At 41.9% G+C, this 22,971-nt stretch overlaps 2 protein-coding genes across 4 annotated transcripts; one reads left to right on the top strand and one right to left on the bottom strand.

The window, feature by feature from the left end:
• The first annotated feature begins 267 nt into the window (after positions 1 to 267).
• Positions 268 to 11,006, top strand: kcnc1b (potassium voltage-gated channel, Shaw-related subfamily, member 1b). 3 transcript variants are annotated; one of them, XM_054620177.1, is made up of 4 exons: positions 268 to 834; positions 5,076 to 5,991; positions 7,038 to 7,211; positions 10,897 to 11,006. In XM_054620177.1, the coding sequence occupies exons 1-4, from the start codon at positions 268 to 270 to the stop codon at positions 11,004 to 11,006; spliced, it is 1,767 nt and encodes a 588-aa protein (XP_054476152.1). The 3 variants fall into 3 exon arrangements, with proteins under 3 accessions (XP_054476152.1, XP_054476151.1, XP_054476153.1); XM_054620176.1 differs by lacking the exon at positions 10,897 to 11,006 and adding an exon at positions 8,281 to 8,420; XM_054620178.1 differs by lacking the exons at positions 7,038 to 7,211; positions 10,897 to 11,006 and adding an exon at positions 8,256 to 8,420 and having other exon boundaries at positions 5,076 to 5,969.
• Positions 11,007 to 12,872: 1,866 nt separating this feature from the next.
• LOC129107858 (secretion-regulating guanine nucleotide exchange factor-like) lies at positions 12,873 to 21,853 on the bottom strand. Its single transcript, XM_054619448.1, is given in 12 exon segments — positions 12,873 to 13,588; positions 16,082 to 16,118; positions 17,442 to 17,608; positions 17,709 to 17,867; positions 18,153 to 18,215; positions 18,342 to 18,455; positions 18,541 to 18,601; positions 18,774 to 18,868; positions 19,128 to 19,280; positions 21,125 to 21,192; positions 21,194 to 21,230; positions 21,784 to 21,853. Coding segments are annotated over 12 exon segments (1,218 nt in total). The 3' UTR covers positions 12,873 to 13,394.
• Between the last annotated feature and the right edge of the window lie 1,118 nt (positions 21,854 to 22,971).

Here is a 22,971-nt window from a genome sequence, read left to right on the forward strand (position 1 = left end):
ACCAGCTGTCTGTAGAGGATAGAACCAGCTGTCTGTAGAGGATAGAACCAGCTGTCTGTAGAGGATAGAACCAGCTGTCTGACGCACATCTCTTTCATCGTTGGTGAAACGACAGGTTGTTCCCTGCGCTGCTGCCTCTTTATGTAATTGCTTCTTTTGTTTCCTCCTCAGTGGCATCACTGCTGTGCGTGGTTGCACGCAGGAGTGCGCCTGTATGCTCACCTTTGCGATGAAGGGAACTTATTGGAGAAATGCCTGAGGGACGCAATGGGCCTGAGCGACGACAAGGATCGCATTGTGATAAACGTGGGAGGGATCAGACACCAGACGTACCGCAGCACCCTGCGCACCCTGCCCGGCACCCGGCTGTCCTGGCTGGCAGAGCCTGATGCGCCCAATCACTTTGACTATGACGCCAAGATCCAGGAGTTTTTCTTCGACCGCCACCCTGGCGTGTTTGCACATATCCTTAACTACTACAGGACAGGTAAACTGCACTGCCCGGCCGATGTCTGCGGGCCTCTGTACGAGGAGGAACTGGCCTTCTGGGGCATCGATGAGACAGACGTGGAGCCGTGCTGCTGGATGACCTATCGCCAGCACCGGGAGGCAGAGGAGGCCCTTGATAGCTTCGGAGGGGGGGGCTTGTTAGACCTGGGGAGCGACGACGTGGAGCCAGACCTGGATCACGCCACCGAGGATGATGTGGATGAGATGACAAGGAGGCTGGCGCAGGGAGACACTCACGATGCCAGGAGTGGAAGCCTGTGGAGCAGGTGGCAGAAACACGTCTGGGCTCTGTTTGAGGACCCTTACTCCTCTAAATATGCAAGGGTAAGTGGCTTTGAACTCTAACATGCTTGCCATGGTGTAATTCTTCTTAATGAACTGAAGATCTGAGGCCTCATTAGGAGTTATCACTGTAAAACACGCCAAAGTGTTTAACTGCTGGTATGAAACAGTCAAAGTTGTATGAACAAGAGTTTAGTTTTTTCATGTGGCTGCCTTTTTCCTTGATGGTGAAACAAAGATTGATGGCTCTGGGAGGTAAGATAAGATAAGATAAGATAAGATAAGATAAGATAAGATAAGATAAGATAAGATAAGATAAGATAAGATACAATAAGATAAGATAAGATAAGATAAGATAAGATAAGATAAGATACAATAAGATAAGATAAGATAAGATAAGATAATCCTTTATTAGTCCCGCAGCGGGGACATGTGCAGGCTTACAGCAGCAGAGAGTAAAGTGCACACAAGAGACATAGTAGAAGAAGACAAGATAAAAATAAAAATGAAATTTAAAAAAAAAAAAAAGTATTATAAATAAGCAATAAAAAACAGTAGAAAATCAACAATAACTGAAGTATTATATTTACAGACAGAAAAAACTATTCTAGCTATAATTGCAGTGTATTGTATTGCACGTGTCCTGTGGTCTGCTGGGAGCAGAGCTGGTTGTGCAGCCTGACAGCAGCAGGAAGGACCTGCAGTACCTCTCCTTCACACACCGGGAGAGGTACCGCAGTAAAGAAGCTTTATGATGACCTTGAAATAGCCCTCCCATGGGTTGCCACAGCAGTGATGTGACTGTACAGAGAAGAAGTAGCGGAAAAAGTCAACCAAAGACCTCATCTGTCAAAATAATTTACATGCAAATGATCAATCCCACCATGCTCTGTCTGGCAGGAGAAGGTAAAGAGTGATCGTGACTCTCATCGGTCTTTGGATTGATATTTCCAGGACACAAGAATTCCCCGAGCAGCCTGGCTCTTTGGTTAAATAGGCCAGAAACACATTAGGAAAGCAGATCTTTGGCACCACCAGGCTTTCAGTGGCAGACCTCCAGACAAAAATTAGGTTGCTGTTCGAGGTGACATTTTTTTGTTGTGGGCACTTTTCCATCCTTTTGATGGTGACAATGAAATTACTTTACACCTTCAGATTGGTTTTTGTAGTTTTTGTAGTTTTTTTTACCACAGCCCCCTACGAATACCTCTTTGCAGCCCACTGGTTTTACAGCTGTAGCACTGATTGGTGTAATTAGTAACCAGGCCCCATCCAGCAAGTGTGAACTGTATTGACATGTTCTCGCTCTTACAGCAAGCGTCAGTGAAAGTGCTTTTAACCAACACACACACACACACACACACACACACACACACACACACACACACACACACACACACACACACACACACACACACACACACACACACACACACACACACACACACACACACACACACACTCCTTTCAAATACCATCCTCTGCATTCCCAAAGCGGAAAACGACTCAGATGTGTCCCACATTTAAGAGTGAGCAAGACAAAGCACAGAGCGAAGATTGACAGAGCTCCATTAAGACTTGCAAGAAAATTAATTAGCAGGGAGCCTCAGAGTTAATTACAGTCTCTATTCACAGTAGATACATCAGTGGAAAACTCTCGTCGCTGCATATCACTGTCGGCCTGTTATTTGCCAGTAACATTGAGAATTGGCCGATATAAAGAGCAAACAATCCTCGCCTGTCACCCTGCCTCCAAGCCACACTGTTCCTAACTGTCATAAAGACCCATCATTTACTGTAAGAGGCGTTCGGATAAGATGCAGCGTTTGTTTAACAGTTTGAATGGTGGGAGGTTCAGAGGGCTGAGCAAGCCAGTGTGTCAGGAGGCATGAAAGTAGCTTATGGGAATGAAGCTTTATCACAATGAAGCGTGCCCGCAGTGATGGTGATGTTCATTCCCCAACTCCCTTGCTAACTGATGGCTGGACAAAATAACAAGGGAACCTGTTATTAAGGAATATTTTAACCATTTATATATACATGACAATTATATTCTCAATAAATTGAATAATGAAATATTGAAAAATGCCCATCACAATTTTGTACAACCCATGTTGATGTTAAAAAAAAAAAGAAAAGCAATCATTCTCAATTTAGAAGGTAGAGACAGTTCATTTGTATACGTTTTTGCTACAAAGATATTACGTTAACAATAACCGGCCTTTACAAATTTCGGGAGATTATTTTCTGTTCAGCTATTCGATTGACTACTTGTGTCAAATCTAATGTTAAAAAATCAAAAAACTAAAGTATCCATTTACTGCATCTGTGATGTATTGACAGTTACTCACTAGGATGCCCCTACAGTTTGAGGTAATTTAGTTAAATGTATTCTGGAGTATAGATCGTGTACATTTAGATACAGGCAGTCAAGACACTCAAACAAATCTACAATTAATTTAAAAAGCACAAACCAGCAGACAGTAAATCTCTGGCTCTTGGGGCTCCTGATGGGAAGTTTCCCGCTTTGCCCAGATGGTAATCGAGCCTTTGCTGTTGAGTCCAATCTGTTACTTTTTGACCACGTAGTCTTTCAGTGTGGTGGACTTGTATTATATTCCTGGGTGTACTTTGTTATTTTGTACAGTGCATACTGTAGAGGGGGTGGACAAAACAACAACATTATGCAATCCAATACAACACCACATACTATTGCCTCCTAAACTCACACAATCTGTTTCTCACACTTTACCATCAAAAGCTGTCTATTATTAGCTTGACAAAGGTTCATTTGTATCTGATTGCATTGAAATGTTCACATTGAATTTAAAGAGTTTAAAAAGTGACAGAGCAGTTCACATGCCGTACTGTAAATGGCAATGAGACTCCATCTTAATCTTCATCAAAGCTGGCATGTGTCCTCTCTGCTCAGTGTGAGTCGTCTCCCCGAGCAGAGAGGACGGCCCTGCTGACTGAATAGAAGTCAGCATGCTGTTTTCTCTGCTAACACGCCGTTTCTCTCTGGACCTTCGTACTAAAATGGATGGGAAGCAGACATTCATAGGCAGCAGTGATTTCCTCAGCACAATGCGATGAATCGTCAGTGATGAGATGTTATGATGAGGGCCTGGTTTCCATCCTCTGCTGCGTGCCTGCCTTAGAGACACTCTGTGAATCAACCTAACTAAGAGGCTGTCTCTCTTTTCCTCAACAGACTCTCTCTCTCTCTCTATATATATGTATATATATATATATATATATATATATATATATATATATATATATATATATATGCATTAGTCTATGCAGCACTACAGAGCCTCACTTACTCCTATAAAGACAAATTCATGCATGAACAAACTGCTATTGATCTAATCTTTTGTTATAAATAGGATGATTAAGTACATCTGCTCTCATGTCTGGATTGTTGTCCAGCAACTCTGATTTATTGACCTCCGATTCCCATGAAGATAAAGCAGGGGTTTTTTTTCCATTTCAACTACAGTGAACACAAACTGTTAAACCAGTACAGGATGATCAGAGCAGGATAACACGAGGACAGGGCTGCAATCAATACCCAAGAGAGAATACTGTATCGGTTACGCCCATGTAGCATGCATTAGACATATCAGGGCTTTAATGTGATGAAATGGGATCATCTAATCAATACAAATGAAGGTTCAAGTACACGATTGCCATTAAGGGAAATATGGGTTTCTCATACAAGTTTGTCATCAGCTTGGCAAGCATCTCCGCTCACTACAATTCCCAAGAGTTGATCACCCGGATAATGTGACCTTGTGTGGGGAAAACCTACTGTAGCGGTGGTGCAGAAGGGAAAAACCCCAGCTAATTTTAGCCATGTTGGTTAATGTCCTGTCTCCTGCTGCTGATGCCTCTTAGTAATTCAAATGAAGCATGCCCTTGTAAATGCCATGACCTTGAGATACAGCAGAGGGAGGAGAAGCAAGAACGCCAAGCTCGCATTGATTGTCCCTTTTCCGATGACACTTCTGCATCAAGACACATAGAGAGCAGAGATAGAGTAAAGGCGGAGTGAGGGAGTGCAAATGCCACTGTCACTGTCAAACCAGACGGCACTGTCTCTGATAATAGATTGAATTGCATTGTGTGCTGCTAAGAATGGCTGCTTGGTGTTGAGCTTGATTACATTGCATGAATTACTGTTCTCCTCTCTGTCCTTCTTCTCCCCATCCTCACCCTCTCCCTTCTCTCTCCCTTCCATGTTTCCTTCTGCACCCTATATGTGCTTCCCCGCTCAGTGGGTGGCTCTGGCCTCGCTGTTCTTTATTCTGGTGTCCATCACCACTTTCTGCTTGGAGACCCACGAGGCCTTCAACCCCATCATCAACCGCACTGAGACGGAGGTGGTGAACAACGTCACAATTGTGCACACCTACCAGGAGACCGAGACTGCGCTCTACCTCACTTACATCGAAGGCGTTTGTGTGGTGTGGTTCACTTTTGAATTTCTGATGCGAATAACTTTCTGCCCGAATAAATGTGACTTCATCCGGAACGCCCTGAACATCATCGACTTTGTGGCCATCCTGCCCTTCTACCTGGAGGTCGGCCTCAGCGGGCTCTCCTCCAAGGCGGCCAAGGACGTGTTAGGTTTCCTGCGAGTCGTCCGCTTTGTTCGGATCCTTCGTATCTTCAAGCTGACCCGTCACTTTGTGGGGCTGAGGGTGCTGGGCCACACGTTGAGGGCCAGCACCAACGAGTTCCTGCTCCTCATCATCTTCCTCGCCCTCGGTGTCCTCATCTTTGCCACTATGATCTACTACGCTGAAAGGATTGGAGCTAACCCCAACGACCCTCGAGCCAGTGAGCACACACAATTCAAGAACATCCCGATCGGATTCTGGTGGGCTGTGGTGACCATGACGACCCTCGGCTACGGAGACATGTACCCTCAGACGACCTCTGGTATGCTGGTCGGAGCCCTGTGCGCCCTGGCGGGTGTGCTGACCATCGCCATGCCCGTCCCTGTGATTGTCAACAACTTTGGAATGTATTACTCCCTGGCGATGGCAAAACAGAAACTACCAAAGAAAAAGAATCGGCATATCCCACGGGCACCCCAACCAGGTTCTCCAAACTTCTGTAAGTCAAGCATCAGCTCCCAACATCCGAGCCCCATACCCCATGACGACGTTTTCGAGATAAAGTTTCAAGGTAAGAAACAAAGCTGATAAACTGTTGTCTCATCCCTTCTCTGTCCTCCCTAAAGCAGCCGCATCACTATTCAGCTGTTTCATTGATCGTCTGTTCCCACACTTCAATCAGCTGATGATTCAGGCACGAGATTAAACAAATGAGTTTCCCACGGAAAACAATCAATAAAAATATGTGATGAAAAGCATGTTTTACTCTGGTTAGGAGAACAGAGAGATTGAGGCCGACCGTGAGTAATCTCGCTATTGATTTTTCACTTCTTAATGCAGTGATTCACTCCTCCTCTCTCTTAAGTGTAACTGAGAGTCTGTAATCACCATGCATTTGTAATCTTAAGAACATGTAAGTAGATGTGGAAGTCACTTGATTTCCTCTTGAATTCCTCTGGTGGTATTAATGCAGTTTGTGCTCAAGAACTCGTAGAACAACAGAGGGCAAAGCAAACACCAGATATTATTGTACACTTAATTCCTCTGTGCATCCAGATAATAGAATGTGAAAACTGAAAATATACAAAAAAAATGCAGTCCCTTTTTACACCCAGATGAAAATAGTCACTTTGCAGTTATTCATCTATTTACACACGGCCAAGTTGAATATGTTACTTAATTTAACAATAGTTAGCTAGCCTAAAGGCAAAATATTTAGAAGTAGTAGTAGTGTGTTTAGGGAGTGGGTTGTAATGGATGAAAAGGTCAAACTCAGGACTTGCACTCAGGAGACCACTGTTCAAAGAGTGTGAGAAAACTATTTCAAACTAAGTTGACACATTTTTTAGTTTTTGTTATTTATATGATTTACAGTTTTCAGTTGCAGTCTAGTTACATTTAGGCCACAAAATTACTTGATTAGGTTTAGTAAAAACATGCATAGCCTTTAGTAGGCTACACATATAGTATGTAATATGTGCCTGGGTGGGGTGCAAAACACATGGGTTCTAATAGCATCTGTAATCTGAAAATGTGGAATTTAAATTCTGTAAAATGCTGGTATATGAAAACAGATTATTTTGTTATTTTTTATTTTCTTAATTGTTTTCTCAAAAGATTCCAAGTTGAACGGTGAGGCAGCAAACGCAGCGCTGGCCAACGAAGATTGTCCTCATATAGACCAGGCCATATCTCCAGAGGAAATCTTCAGCCCCAGCGAGAGAGAGCGGCCCTGCTTCCTGGTCACCACTTCTGAACGCCCCAACCACACAGGGGGCAGAGTGAGGAGGGGTACGTACAGTAACAGCCAATCACAGGCCCCTAAGACACTGACACCCTGTAGACCGTAGACAGGACACGCTCTTTTTCCCCTCTTTGCTGAGTGTTACGTCTCAGTTTTCACAAGCACACACACACAAACACGCACACGCACACGCACACGCACAACAATCAAATCTCTAATTAAACACTTTCACAGCAGCTGCTTCTCCTCATTCCTCCCTTTGGGAATTGTATATATACCAAGCCACAATAACATCTGTTAAGGCCAAGCACAATCACCACAATGTCAATAATGATTATCCACATCTACATAATATATTTTTTGATACCATGCATAATGTAATACCCCTATTTATTTACGAGCAAGAAAGCTATTTTCACGATTTATATGATCTAGAACGTATTGTCTTACATGCCTAGGAAAGTACTTATGTGCTATCTGTGTACCATGTATGTATATCTGTTTTAATGGTAAATACCATGCAGGATCCTGACTTATGAGTAGTACATTGACCATAACGGTGCATGAAGTGTCTTGCTAATGGGTGCTATCAGTATGGTGAAGGAGCACAACACAAATGGAGGAAGGTTAATGTCAAATATCGCTATTAATGTTATTAGGAGCCGAATTCTAGTTCACTGATTTTCACACTTCATTACCAGGGTTAAACCCTTTGTGTTTATTTCATTTATTTAGTTTAAATCTACAAAACATTCCTCTGATAAAGTTGCATTAGTGTGTGAACGAGCCAGCGCATCAACAGTAAAGGGCCTACAGTTTGAAATTCTACCTGTTACTGAGAAAACATTCCCTACCTGAGGTGCCTACCTTTTTCCGAGTCTTTTGTAGTGTTATACTCCAAACCATTCCAGTACCACCCGGTGCATGCTGTTGTACTCCTGATGCACTCAATGCATGGAGAATAATAAACTGTCTCGAGTCTGTGTTCACCTGTTTCTTTGGAGACAAAAACAAGAAAGCAACAGGTGTAGTATTACCAGTGAGGAACAACCAAAACATTTGTCGTGGATTCAGTGCTGCAGTGTACTCAGAACGTTCTCTGTTTTTCAACTGAAGGTTATGAAAAGCCTTGGAGCCTTAACAGCATGTCTGGCATGAGCGGGGATGCCTCTGGAGTGTCCTCAGTGTCCGCCCTGCCCTGCAGCCCACCTTGTCTAATGCAGCACTCACATTCGCCCATCCCATCCATTATGTAGCATGGTCGAGTAGCAGACACAATGCCATTGGAAGGCCAGTCCACACTTACCTGTCAAATTTTGATTTTACACTTGCCTTCACTCTTTCTTTCTTTCTTTCTTTTTTCATTTTGATTTCATTTATTTTTCTGGAAAACTGTATCTTAACTGTGTCTAATACTCAAGCTTTCCCAAGTGTTCTCCTTGGGTGTGTCATCATATGCTAGACTAGAAAACATTGGCACATGCCACTCTGCATGGGTCACCTCAGTTGCAGACAAAGCACTGTGCTACTTCTACCACAGGCTAACCCCACTCTTTCCCTGTGTTTACATCATTGCCTGTTGCTCTGTTGCTTTTGATCTCACATACTCTTCTGCCAATAACTTTTATCTCATCTGCTTTTTACAATTTTGTGAAAGAAACTTTCATAAGATGTAACCCCTGCAAATTAATATGCTGGACATTGACAATACATGGCTCTGAAACATATCCAAAAGGTACCATTGCCAGCTGTTAAGGGAACTACTCTTAAGTGCTTTGTACGTTGCAAAGTAGAGACGTTATTCTGAAAGTGCAGTCAAGACGAGGCTCAATGTTATCTGAGTTGCCATTAGAAAAAAAAAAATGAACATGATGTTCATAATGTCCAATGCAATATGGAGATAATGACAACTTCTATGATACTAGTGATGAATACATTTAATGTCAACAGAACTAAAACTGTTTTGTTCATTTGCATGAACTGCATGAGAAATTATGTTCAAAAAGACTGTATCGCAGTACCTAGAAAAAGAAAGTTTTCTTTCAAAAGCTTCGTCATTTTTTTATGCATTCTGAGACAGCTTTACAAGAGACTCAGTCAAAGCAGAGATTTTTATGTAGCCGCCATTCTTTGCCTTTCCCCAAATTCATAGATTTATTTTCTTGTGTTTATTTGACTGGGGCCTCCAACTAAAATAGCGTGATTTGACTTGAACAATCGGTCATAAAGCCAACTAATGCTGTTATGAGCATAAACAGTTTTTATACAAATATATTTACTGGTAGTTATTAGTTTTTAAACAGTATCTGTAGTCTGCAGCAGCTTCTATAACTGCTGCGATGCCTAAATTAAGGCAAGACTCAAGAATTATAAAACAATGGTGCCTTCATACCTGGTGAGGCAAAGAAAAAGAGAGTAATACAATGAAAAGACATAACATAAGTGTTACCAGTGTAGCATCAGTACACTTTAACATGCTCATAACAGTGTAACGAAAGCTTTATTTTATAAGGTGCACCTTTTGCACCACCCTTGTACTCTTTATCACAGTAAATTGGTCATTATTGTTACACCTTCCAAAACATAGTATGATTTAACCCTTATGGGAATGCACAGCTCCAAGAAGGAAAAAATAACAGCTGAACATACTGACTTTAAAGTCCCTATCTCAAGAATGTTTTTGTATGAAAAAGCACAAATTATTATCGGGGACCAGGCGACTCTACATAGCCAAAATATATCCAGAGATGTCACGATGACTTCAGCACTATATATTTCTATTGATTTAAAACATCAGTATCCTTACTGTTACATGTATTGATGCTGTCCAAATAATTATGCACAATTCTTTCAGGGCACTTTAACAAATTTTATGTTGACCAATCAGAAATGTTAATTTCTAGGAGAAGATATAAGTATAGCAACTCATCAAAGTTCTGTTTTTATTCTGAATGAGCAGAGTTTCACGTTTCAATTCATGTCTCTTGTGGTAATTAATGGACGTTATATATTTAAGAAAAAAAACTTTGTTAAGATTTGATGTGAAGAGATGCAGGTGAATAATATGCTCATGCAATTCAAGTGGAAAAAAAAAAGTACAAAGTACAATACGACACAGCATGGGATGTGGGTCTACTTGGGGAAAGGTAAATGCATGTATTTTCCATTTATGCAACAGAAAAGTATTCAAATAAAAATATGTAAATATAAGTCCTTGCATGAAATAAATTTTATACACAATGAGCGTTTAGACTCGTTTTTATTCAACAGCACATGCAGACATACATCTTTCCTTTCCCTCTAGCTTAAAGCGAGTGCTTTGAACTGCTGTTTGACCCTTTACTGGTGTCCGGATCAAAGAGAGCATTAAATAAAAACCTCAAAGTGACTGCAAGAGCATGACGCAAATGATACAAACGCATGACAATGACCGAACTACTACCTGTACATCAACCTGTAAAACAAAGCATGACCGGGCATGTCTATTAACCGACTCAGAGTGTAACCTCAGACAGATCATCGTTGTCTGATCGTTGCCTTGACTACGCATGGGAAACACATGGTAAACCTGTTGTTTACCATGAGGAACTAACGGAGCACATTTTCTTTACTCTCCAAGCTCGTGTCATGTCTAACCTCTCGCAGAGGTATCCATCATCGCCATCATTTCCACCGTTATACATAATTTGTGTAATAATTTACTTTTGTTATTGTTTTTTTATATGTTTATAGAGACCCAGCGACAGCACCGGAGCAGACAACCAACAGAGTCAGTTTGTGTTATGAACCATGGTGTCCCAACCACTATGTGTATGACCCATAATGGCCCATCACCCACCTGATAGTGCAGTAGCATTGTTGTGTGTATTACTTAGTCTTTTAAATGGGTGTGACAGTGACAACCTGTACATCACAAACTCAGCATAGATGTAGCACTGAGGAAGTTTTGTTGTCAAGCCTTATGTAGCTCAGTATCTGTGAATGTTTACTGTGTTGTAATTTGTGTGCCTATTTTTGGTTTGTGCCAGTGCTGTAAATACGCTTTTTTGTGTGCAAAGTTGTGTGTACCAATGTTTTTGAGTGCTCATCAAATATCTGTGTGCTTCTTCTGTTGAAAGAAAAAAAAATGTTGCTCCGATTTTAATCACCCAGCAAAAAAACTGTCACCCAGACTACACAGTTAAGAAATCAAGTCGTGAACTTTGCACTGTCATCGTCACATTTTTGTAGACTTTTGCACTGTTTTGCACCAGTGAACTTTTTACATTTCTTTGATATGTTTTCAAGCGTCAAAGAGAAAATATCCACAAAAAAAAGGATTGAAAAAAAGGTCATACTTACCACTCTTTACTTTATGGTTAATCAAACCATATATAGGGTTATTCAGAAATGAATAAAAGATATTCAACATTCATTGAATGTTGATATATCTTCATAGCTACATTTTGATTTACAAAGACAGCTTGTATAAAATACACTAAGTCATATCACAGCTCAGACATACATCATTTTTCTGTAGTACTTTTTAATTGTGAATCATGAAGAATTGGGTTATTTTTCTGCACACATGCAAATTGGCATAAAGCAGTAGTATGCAATACTAACTAATGCCAAAACATTACACACATACTGGACAAGTGCCTCTGTTATGCAACTTATTCTTACCATTCAGGAGTATAGCTTAACCAACATGATGAATTCATGTACATTTCATTTGACATTAGTCACCAGTCATTGAAAGCATCAGTTCAGTACTCAAAAAGCACAAAGATACAACAAGGACCCCCATGAGGATCAGCTTCTAAATGAGAGCAATGAGCAAACCTAATTAAAAACAGAAAGGAGAGCCATTGAGTTCATAGTTCAGCTTAATTGTTTGTGTAGAAAAGTTAGTGAAAAGGGACCAACTTTTTACCAAACAACTGCAAACACACTGCCAACAACCTGCTGAGATCTGTTTGCAGTCAGGTGCAGCAGATTTGAATCTGCCATTAGAGCTGAGCACAAATGGGGGACAGTGTGCTGGTCATTGTCAGACGGAATAAATAACAATAACAGCCGCTGTTATTAAAAGGAATCAATAACACAACTAAGAGGCAACTAATGAGCCGTTTGGTGAGACTTGAAAGTGTGTGTTTTGAACACCGTGCATTGTGTGGTTAGTTATCTCAATAAGGTGTTCAGTGATCGTTTTGATTGGTTTGTTGTTTAGGGATTTTTGTGTCCTTTTTGACCGATACAGTTCAGGCTTGTACAATAAATAGTGATAAATAAAAAATAAAAAAAAAACACAGAAATGATCATTTTTCAAAGTGTTGATTTATTGTTTTCTAAACAATCCAGGTTTAGCACATTAACTTTCATTAACGCATATGTCAGTGATACAGATTGTTTTTATATATAATTTGCATAAATCACAAGGATAAAATAAAAACTTTTAAACAAATAAAGTGAATTAATTGCATTAATGAGCCTTCTGACTCCTCCCATTGGCCTTGACTACAGCACTGGCTTCAGACCTGCAGTTTGGTCCCCTGGTGCTGCACTGCGGCCACCCACAGCTTATAAATATGAAAGTAGGGTCAAATGCAGCGGGCAAATTTCCCCCAAGAGGGATTAAGTGCAAATGAGACTAACAGATCATCAAAGAATATGACACAGACTGCCAAGAGCATCAATAAGTGATGTACAGTTGCCAAAGAAAATGTACTGCACTTACTGTGTGAGTGGTAAATCATGAGATGACCAAGAGATTTTCAGTATGAACTGCAGAGATTGACTGCGTTCTGACACTCAATATCACAGCAATAAAACTGCTGACATGGGAAGATGGAGCTCTAGCACCAGTCCTGCCCATTCCTCACATGATCCATAACGGCTTCCTTCTGGCAGGTGGACCAGGAGCCTTAGGCGTGGCCATGTGCTGCAAAGCCATCAGCCCAAATCACGTCCATCAAAGTAAGAGGCTGGTCAGAGAAATGATGGCCTCTGTCCACATGTAACATAACTCAGTCTGTGTCCAACCAAAAACATCAGTATTTATGACAACTGCAGTTTGAAGCCTGATCTTTTAAAATGAGCTCGAGTCGCCTATTAGAAGGTGAAAGTTACAGTATAAGGCACAATAAGAGCACCAATAAGCCACTTTATCAGTCAGATAATTCAAAAAAATTGTGAATCAATTCTCGTCTCTGATTGACTCATGATGAATAAATGTTCCTGGTCCGAGGTCAGTGAGTAGGAGTCGTTGCAGAGTTTTGTCTTAAGTCGGTCGTCGCAGCGCACATTGCTATAGAGTGTCCAGCTCCACAGCCAATGAGAACGGGTCTGAGACCAGAAACGAGCTGTGGCTGACAGACGTCGCTCTGTGAACCGTCTCCACACATCCCGTGTTCGTTCCAGCCCCAGGAGAGGAGACACCCGCCTGAAAAAGGAGAGGGGTCAAGGGTCATTGGAGCTGAAAGGAGAGCAGGGTGGGGTTGCAGCTCTTGGACCATGTACGCTAAAATTAGTAGCCTGAAGAAAAAAAAGGCGGGGTACAAAAAAAACAAACAGAAGGCATGCGTCACATACACTTTCTCTCTCTCTCTCTCTCTCTCTGTCCCCAACACTGACACTCAGCCAGCAGTAAAGCCTCCCTGCTCTTCACAGCTGGTGAGTTTGTTGGTGGGTGTGGTCAGGTCTGCATCACCGCGGAGACACGTGCCATGGCAACACAGTTACCTAATAGGCTCCATTGCCATGGCAACAGAAGCAAGCTCGCTTTTCTCAAGGGTAACACATCTTCAAGCTTTCCCCATCCTGCAAATTGTGTGTCTTTCATGCCATCTTTTCATTTCTCTCATCGAAGGGTTTCTTTGTCTTTCTGCGTTTTCAGCTCGTCTCTGAAAAATCGGTGGCATCGAAGATTTGGATTCGCCAAGTGACACATATGCTTTTGTCTGTCAATAGACAGTGAAAGCATGCCAGCAATGCATGTTAGTGTGACAATCTGCCACATTACAAACACACATGTTGCACCGTCTTTAAGATAATACATGTATTTATAACTGGACTACATGTGTCTCCATCTTTGATTAAGGTTATTCAGTAAACGTCCTGCTTCTCATTTATTAGTGAGCGTAATGTGTTGACATGGTTTCCTTCACTGGGGGAAAAGCTTTATTTTGGTGCTGTGCTTAATTCATGGACTCACTGACTGGAGTACAGAACATCAGTGTTTCCATGGCAACAAAGTGCCATGGAAAATATTCAGCACAACAAAAGGATCAACATCGAGACGCTCAAGCCAAAAGCCATTTCCTTGTAAACAAATCCTGTCATTTGGTTTTACATTCGACGGTTTAAAAACCTCACACCTTATTAACAATACCACAGTGACACAATCTGCAGGACTTCATCATCATACTACACAAACAGGATCTGAGGTTTTTGTCCTAATGCATTCCGGTTAAGTTCAAAATGTTCACATTAACAAAAATCTTTCCTCAGATTGGATGAGCTGTGCCCACAGCGTCTATGACCATTCTCCCACGTCTGACCACGATGATGATTTTCATACATGAGGAGCACATCCTCAGGTGCAAATGGGCAGAGGGCTGAGCAGGCAACAGATATCACGAGCAGCATGCAATGCTCTCCGTTCCTTTCCACCTGACCTACTTCAGCACCCGAAATAGCAGCACTCAGGTCCCTGCTTCCAATCCTGTTTTGCTATTTCACTGCTCCTGCCACCGCGCTCCAGACAGGAGAAGAAAAAGAGGAGAGCATGGCACAGCAACAAAGGGCAGGAGGTTCATGTGAGCTCTCTATTTACTGGTTCTGCTTTCTCATCACATCACCAAACTTGTGAAAGCACAGAGCGGTGGTTTGTGAAAACTGCCATTATGACGGACACTTTTATAACAATTTCATTATTATGGGGGCATTTCCAGTTAACTTTTCAGATTTGACAGAACATTAAAAGTGGATGGCCATTTGCTCGCAGAAATATCAGCCATGTCCAGCGTTTCCTTTCTAATGGAACCCTGTGCTCGTGCTTCAGTGTTCATCTGCAGTACTTCTATTCATGCCAATGTAAAAAAAAAAGGACAAAAAGAAAGTGAGTCAGTGTTCAAATATTAATGCAAAAGATTTTTACTTCCAAAACGTTTTCAGGTGCAGTCGGTGACTATGTGAAAGCTGGTGACTTTTGGAAAGCCTGTAAAGAATAAAAGTACATTTGATCTCTTTGTAAAGCTGATGAGGAACCACAAACACTGAAATATGTCTGTGTTTGTTTAGTATCATGTAAGCAATGTGTGCAGCTGCAATGTCAATGTTCTGTTGTTATGTGGACAAAAGGAGACTGCTGGGAAAACACTATGGAACTGGAAAGACATGTTTGTAAATGTGTGCGTGGTAAATTCTGCTCTTTTGCAGGTCTGTTCGGGTAATTGCCTGTCATTGATACCCATCTATCCATGCTGTAATTACTTCTTGATGTAAAGGCCACAGAGCATTGAGCTGACCTCAGAAATCCTCTGCAGCATTACCAGAAGGATAAATATTTCACACTCATGTTGAACTGTAATGTATTAGACAGTTCCCTTACTTGTTCTTGGATTCCTATGTATTCCCATTTCTATTTTTAAGTGAGAGCCAGAGTCATGTCAGGACAAAAGTGGAGCCTCTTGTTTCAGGCACCTGCACTTATTGAAACGGATATTGTAAGTTTCAATTATTTATGTTTAATTTCTCAGAAAACGCTCTATCTTGATGTATCTTTCGAATGCATTTGTATGTTATGTTAGATGCTTATGCTTGTCTATTTTCCAGCAGAATTACAGGTTCTGATACAGCTAAATAAGTTTTTGAAAATGCCATACAAAAGAAAATGAGACGAAAAGCCAAGAATACTTTTAGAGAATACACTCACCTACAATAGCGAGGTTATGTTCAGATCCGCATGCAATCTGTCAAGAAAAAGATTGGAAATATGTTTATAATGTGTGATGAAAGCAGACAGACAATTTCAAGATTGTAATATCCACAATTAATGAATATATCCAACATGGATACTGAGATGCTTTGGAACGAAATCTTCTCCGAAACAGAAATAAAATTGAATGTGTCAAGATGTTATCATCCAACGTTTATTCATAACTGCATTCAACATGAGTGCACCAAATGCGAAAGAACACCAGTGATGATTTTATCTGTAAATACATCAGACACTCCAATATAAAAGCATGGCAGGAACCTATAACAAAAAAGAGACCTCAAGCAGCGAACCACCAGAAGAGTTAATGCAACTCTCTCAAGACAGCTGCATGTGCCTGCCTTTGATGACTAAAAGCTTTTACAAATTAATGGCCCTTCCCCCACCCCCCCCCCCATAGTATTTCTCTTCATAACAGCTGCAAGAATTGAGGGGACAATTTTAAATTCTGAACCTGAAATCTACAGAGCTCAACAAGAGTTACATATATATAATATATCCTTGCTAATACCATTTAAACTGCTTTGATAAAGCAATGTTTTTTATAAAGCAAACAACTGAGGCGGGCCATGAATAGAAACAGACCCTTTGATCCCTGAGCCACTGACAGGTTATATCATTTGTTACTCCAGTAATGTTCATAGGCCTCATAAAAATGTGAGTTTAATAAATATTGACTCATGACAGTGTTAGGAGGACTAACATGGTAGGGCAGGCTGAGGGATTCATAATCCCTGCAGATAATCCATCTTGCCTTTAGCTTTACACGCGCAAGGTGACTACGCCTTGACACATGTCAGCGCTAATGCAATGATCATGTGCGCACTAGAAGAATGATCCAGACCTTGCCTCTATCCGTCCCTGACATCCACTTTATTGGCAACTATCTCGTACAATACAGCTGCCATTTAGGCTTCAGGTTAACTGCTGCAATCCTGCTCTCACATAATTGCCCTTATGGGAGAAGAGATCTTTGCTTTCAAAATGTAAGTGGTCCTCTGGCAATATGTGTGCGCTCTGTACGATAGATGTGTTGATGCAAATCATTAGGAAGCTAATCTTAGTTGGCCTCACACAAAAAAACCTTCTACTAGCTGTTTTCTTTAAGGTTGCCTGCTGCCCCCTGCTGATGTGACATTGACTTTTTCTGCTAAAACACAAGGGCGACGTCCACAACAATAGGAAATAATACAGAATATAACTAATAATAACAACACTTAATTTAAAACACACTGCCTGTATAAACGTTTGTCATATGCCTCCTTGGTTTTTCAGTCTGTAGGTGTCAAACACTTACCTGTGTCGCTCCACGGAGGACTTTAACTTCTGCAGGGAGGCAAGCTTCCTGGTTTCCAACGTCTGCTGAGGGATCAGTCGATGGCCACTTTGAGTTCTGACTGGTCGATGCTTGTCGGCCCAGTTGCCCATAATCTCCTCTGCCCCATGTAAACACTCTCCCACTCTCTGAAATGAATGATGAGCATGTTCAGATCTGACAACTGTCCTTTGAATCCTGTTAAAACTGATGAGCATCACTGACATATTACACGTTATTATGTTTCACCTGTTTGAGCAACAATGTGCGTCCAGCCGCTCCACACATTGATAACTTTCTCTTTTCCCAGCAGTGAGCGCTTCACAAGAGTTGGAGAGGACAGGAAGGGCTCTGTAGCAGTCAGCTGGCCACGCTTGTTGCTTCCCCACAGAAACAAATCCCCGTCTCCTGCACACATGACACGATCAACATTATTCTTCATTCAGCAGAGGCAGCAACAGAGAGGGCAGGGCAGTACTTGGGCATTGCTGGTCAACAAATTACTGGACAGATTCTGTTGCCCATGTTAATAATATTCTAAGTTAATAAGTTTGGAGCCTATATTCCAACATGTCCTTGCAATTTCCAGGCTGGTATAAATGTTTTTCTCAATCAAAGGTTCAGAACTGTGCTAAATAAACCAAATGTGACATGAACACAGTATAAAGATAGCCATATACGCAGGTGTCATACCTGTAAGGCACACACAGTGCGCTGAGCCTGCAGTCACCTTGTGTGTGGTCTTCTTATCCAGACCTGCAACAAATGCACAATTATCTGGATACATTTATTGCTCATAAGTGTGATTGCAAATCTCGGAATGCTTAAAAACTTTCTTTTCTGTAACTTTTTCTATTCAGTAGAGAAAAGAGCTTCACTTACCTGGTACCAGAGAGGGCACCGTAGAGCTGAGGTGTGAAGGGACAGGACGTGGACTGAGTGCTCTCCTAGCATGACTGAAAAGACCAATACCCCACTGATATACACAGCCTGAGTCTGTAAAGAAAAAGAGAAAATAAAGTTTGTGAGATAACTGCCAAATAAAAAAAACACACTAATGAAGGTTTTGTTGCAAACTTACCAGTAGCAGCTAGCGAATGTCTGAGTCCTGCTGCTACACTCACCACTGGCTCCTCCAGACTCTGAGAACAAGCAGCACAGTGACATCTGCTTAAAAAGCACCTGATCAAAGTGATCATGAGGTGAAGTTGGTTTGGAGCAATTTGATCACTCAAGAATGAATACATTGGTAGGTTAGAAACATTAGATTGGATGTATTGTGTTCTTTGAACTACATGCTGCTCATGTGCTCACCTCAATGACCAGTAGATCTGCAGAGTGTGTGATGTTTTGTCCAACACCTAGTTGTCCATAAGCATTTGATCCACATGCTAGTACTCGACCACAATCTATCAGTGTTACATTAAAAGAAAAGAAACAAACACTATAAATAAAACGTTTATTAAATAATATTCAACATTTGGATGGGTGGAAGGAATTCAAGTTTTTAACAACTCAACACTGTTGTATTTAAGGATAAATTAAATGTCATTGCAACCTATCCATTATCCCTGTTGAGGAGCAAATGCTTAATTATAGCTGATAGATGTATCCTTCTAGTGTATGTGTAAAACAGAGCACCAAATCCTGGTGTAAAATGGTTCCCACCGTTGAGCAGAAGAGTAAAATCCCAACCACAGGCTACTTTTGTGACCCTCTGATTCAGACTGGGGCAGAGTTGAAGAGTTGAGACGTCTGCATTGTGGCCAAGTCCCAGCTGGCCTCTGTGATTCTGTCCGCACACAAACACCTCTCCATTTTCTGTCCAACAAAAAAATACACCAAACATTTGAGAAACCGTACAACTTTGTTGGCCATTCATGTATAAAAGATTAAGATTAAAAAAGCTCCATGGAGCTAGGGAGATGAGGAAAAACATTGATTAAAAGAGAAACAACATTGACTTTTAATCAAAAATGTATTTAAACAGGCAATGGATTTCATTTTTTGTTTGTTTTAACTTAACCTTACACCTACATGTGATGGCAATGTGATACACTCCTTTTAAGATTAGGAAAAATTAAATTGACCATTTATTTGGAATTTTGCGTGAAACATGCAATCTAAAAATGACATAGATGATGTTATAGTGTTTTTTGTTTGACTGTATATTTTTCCCGTTAAATGAATATGTGTCTTGCTGTACAGTACCAGTCAAAAGTTTGGACACACCTTCTCATTCAATGGTTTTCTTTATTTAATTTATTTTTATTTTTCTATATTGTAGATTAATATTGAAGACATCCAAACTATGAAGGAACACATATGGAATTATGTGGTAAACAAACAAATGCTCAACAAACCAGAATATGTTTTATATCTTATATTCTTCAAAGTAGTTGAATGAGAAGGTGTGTCCACACTTTTGACTGGTACTGTACATGTGATTGATATGTGACATACTTTGGTGTTTTATAATCCCATGTAGAATTGTCATATAAAAATAAACATAAGTACTTTCCATCACTTACTATCTTAACTTAATAGTCAACATCAACAATGAACTCTGACGTATTAGGCCCGGCAGGGGGCGCCACGTGATCTCTGGTGCGTTCACAGGCAGAAAGTGGAAATCAAGTTGTTTATTGTAGAGAGCAGGAAGGTAAAATTATATAATTGTACTAAATATATTTTATTCTACCACCATAGCCACATATCGTCATGTTTGAATGTGCCTTTCCCTCGGGCTGTTTGTTTCCCCCATGCCGTCCAGAAGGGGTGTCCGTCCGCCGGATTACATGTGAATGCAGCACCAGTAGGTGAGAACAGAAACCAGTAGGTAGGAACAGAAACCAGTAGGTAGGAACAGAAACCAGTAGGTAGGAAAACAGAAACCAGTAGGTGAGAACAGAAACCAGTAGGTGAGAACAGAAACCAGTAGGTGAGAACAGAAACCAGTAGGTGTGAACCAGTAGGTGAGGAACAGAAACCAGTAGGTGAGAACAGAAACCAGTAGGTGAGAAACAGAAACCAGTAGGTAGGAACAGAAACCAGTAGGTAGGAACAGAAACCAGTAGGTAGGAACAGAAACCAGTAGGTGAGAACATAAACCAGTAGGTAGGAACAGAAACCAGTAGGTAGGAACAGAAACCAGTAGGTGAGAACATAAACCAGTAGGTGTGAACAGAAACCAGTAGGTAGGAACAGAAACCAGTAGGTAGGAACATAAACCAGTAGGTAGGAACATAAACCAGTAGGTAGGAACAGAAACCAGTAGGTAGGAACAGAAACCAGTAGGTAGGAACAGAAACCAGTAGGTAGGAACATAAACCAGTAGGTAGAAACCAGAACAGAAACCAGTAGGTGAGGAACATAAACCAGTAGGTAGTGAACAGAAACCAGTAGGTAGGAACAGAAACCAGTAGGTAGGAACAGAAACCAGTAGGTAGGAACAGAAACCAGTAGGTAGGAACAGAAACCAGTAGGTAGGAACATAAACCAGTAGGTAGGAACAGAAACCAGTAGGTAGGAACAGAAACCAGTAGGTAGGAACAGAAACCAGTAGGTAGGAACATAAACCAGTAGGTAGGAACAGAAACCAGTAGGTAGGAACAGAAACCAGTAGGTGGAGGAACAGAAACCAGTAGGTGTGAACATAAACGCACCTGTGACGGCCGCCGTGTGACCCCCGCCGCCGCTGAGCGCCGTCACGGCCTCCTGCAGAACAGAAACCAGTCAGCCCGGGCTGAGACACGTCCTCCACAGGTGACCCTGACAGAGAAACTGACCACACACACACACACAGACACAGACACACACACACACACACACACACACAGACACACACACACACAACACAAACACACACACAGAGACAACAGAAACAGACACACAGTAGGTAGGAACAGAAACACAGTAGGTGGAACAGAAACACAGTAGGTACACACAGAAACCAGTAGGTAGATACACAAACACAGTAGGTAGGACACACACACCACAGGTACAGAACAGACACACACACACACACACACCAGTACACAGAACACACACACACAGATACACACACACACAGTAGGTAGGACACACACACACAGTACACACACACACACACACAGACACACACACACACACACACACACACAGATACACACGCACGAACACACACCAGTACACACACACAGATAAACCAGTAGGTAGAACACACACCACACAACAGACACACACACACACACAGTACAGACACCACAGGTAGGAACACTACAGGTGTAACACTACAGAAACCACAGGTGGGTAAACCAGGTAGGTAGGAATGTAAAGAACTTACCCAAGAGTGTAAACAAAACCCAGTCCGCCGGCTCGTTTCCATGAGTCACTTTGCGGTAACTTTGCGGCATGATTTACGACACTGTCGTGAAGCAGGCTGTTGCAGCAGGCTGGCTTGGTATCGAAATGTGAAGAATGGTATGGCTTTGATAGAATATCAGTAACACCTTTCGGACGTATGCATCACAGTTTAGTTTAATTCAGTTTATTTAGTAGAGCCCAGAATCACAAAGTACAAATTAGCCTCAGAGGGCTTTATAATCTGTACACATGAGACATCCACACCTTACACACACACACACACAGACAGTCACTTACACACACACACACATCCTCTGTCCTTACACCCTCACACACACACACACACACACACACCCACACATCCACTGACACACACACCACACACACACAGACCTCTGTCACAGACACACACACACACATCCTCTGTCCTTAGACCCACACCTCCTCTGTCCTTACACCCTCACACATCCTCTGTCCTTACACCCACACAGGTCTGTCCTTACACCCTCACATCCTCTGTCCTTACACCCTCACATCCTCTGTCCTTACACCCTCACATCCTCTGTCCTTACACCTCACCTCCATGTCACTTACACCCTCACATCCTCTGTCCTTACACCCTCACCTCCTCTGAACAGGCTCACATCAGGCTGTCCTTACACCCTCACATCCTCTGTCACTTACACACCTCACATCACTCTGTCCTTACACCCTCACATCCTTAGTAGTCCTTACACCCTCACCACAAAGTACAAATTACACCCTCACATCCTCTTATCCTTACACCCACACACCTCCCTCTGTCCTTACACCCTCACACACCTCTGTCCTTACACCCTCACATCCTCTGTCCTTACACCCTCACATCCTCTGTCCTTAGACCCTCACATCCTCTGTCCTTACACCCTCACATCCTCTGTCCTTACACCCTCACATCCTCTGTCCTTACACCCTCACATCCTCTGTCCTTAGACCCTCACATCCTCTGTCCTTACACCCTCACATCCTCTGTCCTTACACCCTCACATCCTCTGTCCTTAGACCCTCACATCCTCTGTCCTTACACCCTCACATCCTCTGTCCTTACACCCTCACATCCTCTGTCCTTACACCCTCACATCCTCTGTCCTTACACCCTCACATCCTCTGTCCTTACACCCTCACATCC

This window comes from Anoplopoma fimbria, chromosome 19 (assembly GCF_027596085.1).
Source record: "Anoplopoma fimbria isolate UVic2021 breed Golden Eagle Sablefish chromosome 19, Afim_UVic_2022, whole genome shotgun sequence".
Classification (NCBI taxonomy): domain Eukaryota; kingdom Metazoa; phylum Chordata; class Actinopteri; order Perciformes; family Anoplopomatidae; genus Anoplopoma; species Anoplopoma fimbria.

Excerpts from the sequence above, each read along its gene's own strand:
- kcnc1b (XM_054620176.1), top strand. The coding sequence starts at position 268 with ATGGGCCTGAGCGACGACAAGGATCGCATTGTGATAAACGTGGGAGGG. Across the intron at positions 835-5,075 it reads ACTCCTCTAAATATGCAAGG|TGGGTGGCTCTGGCCTCGCT; the intron begins GTAAGTGGCTTT and ends TTCCCCGCTCAG. Across the intron at positions 5,992-7,037 it reads TTTCGAGATAAAGTTTCAAG|ATTCCAAGTTGAACGGTGAG; the intron begins GTAAGAAACAAA and ends TTTTCTCAAAAG.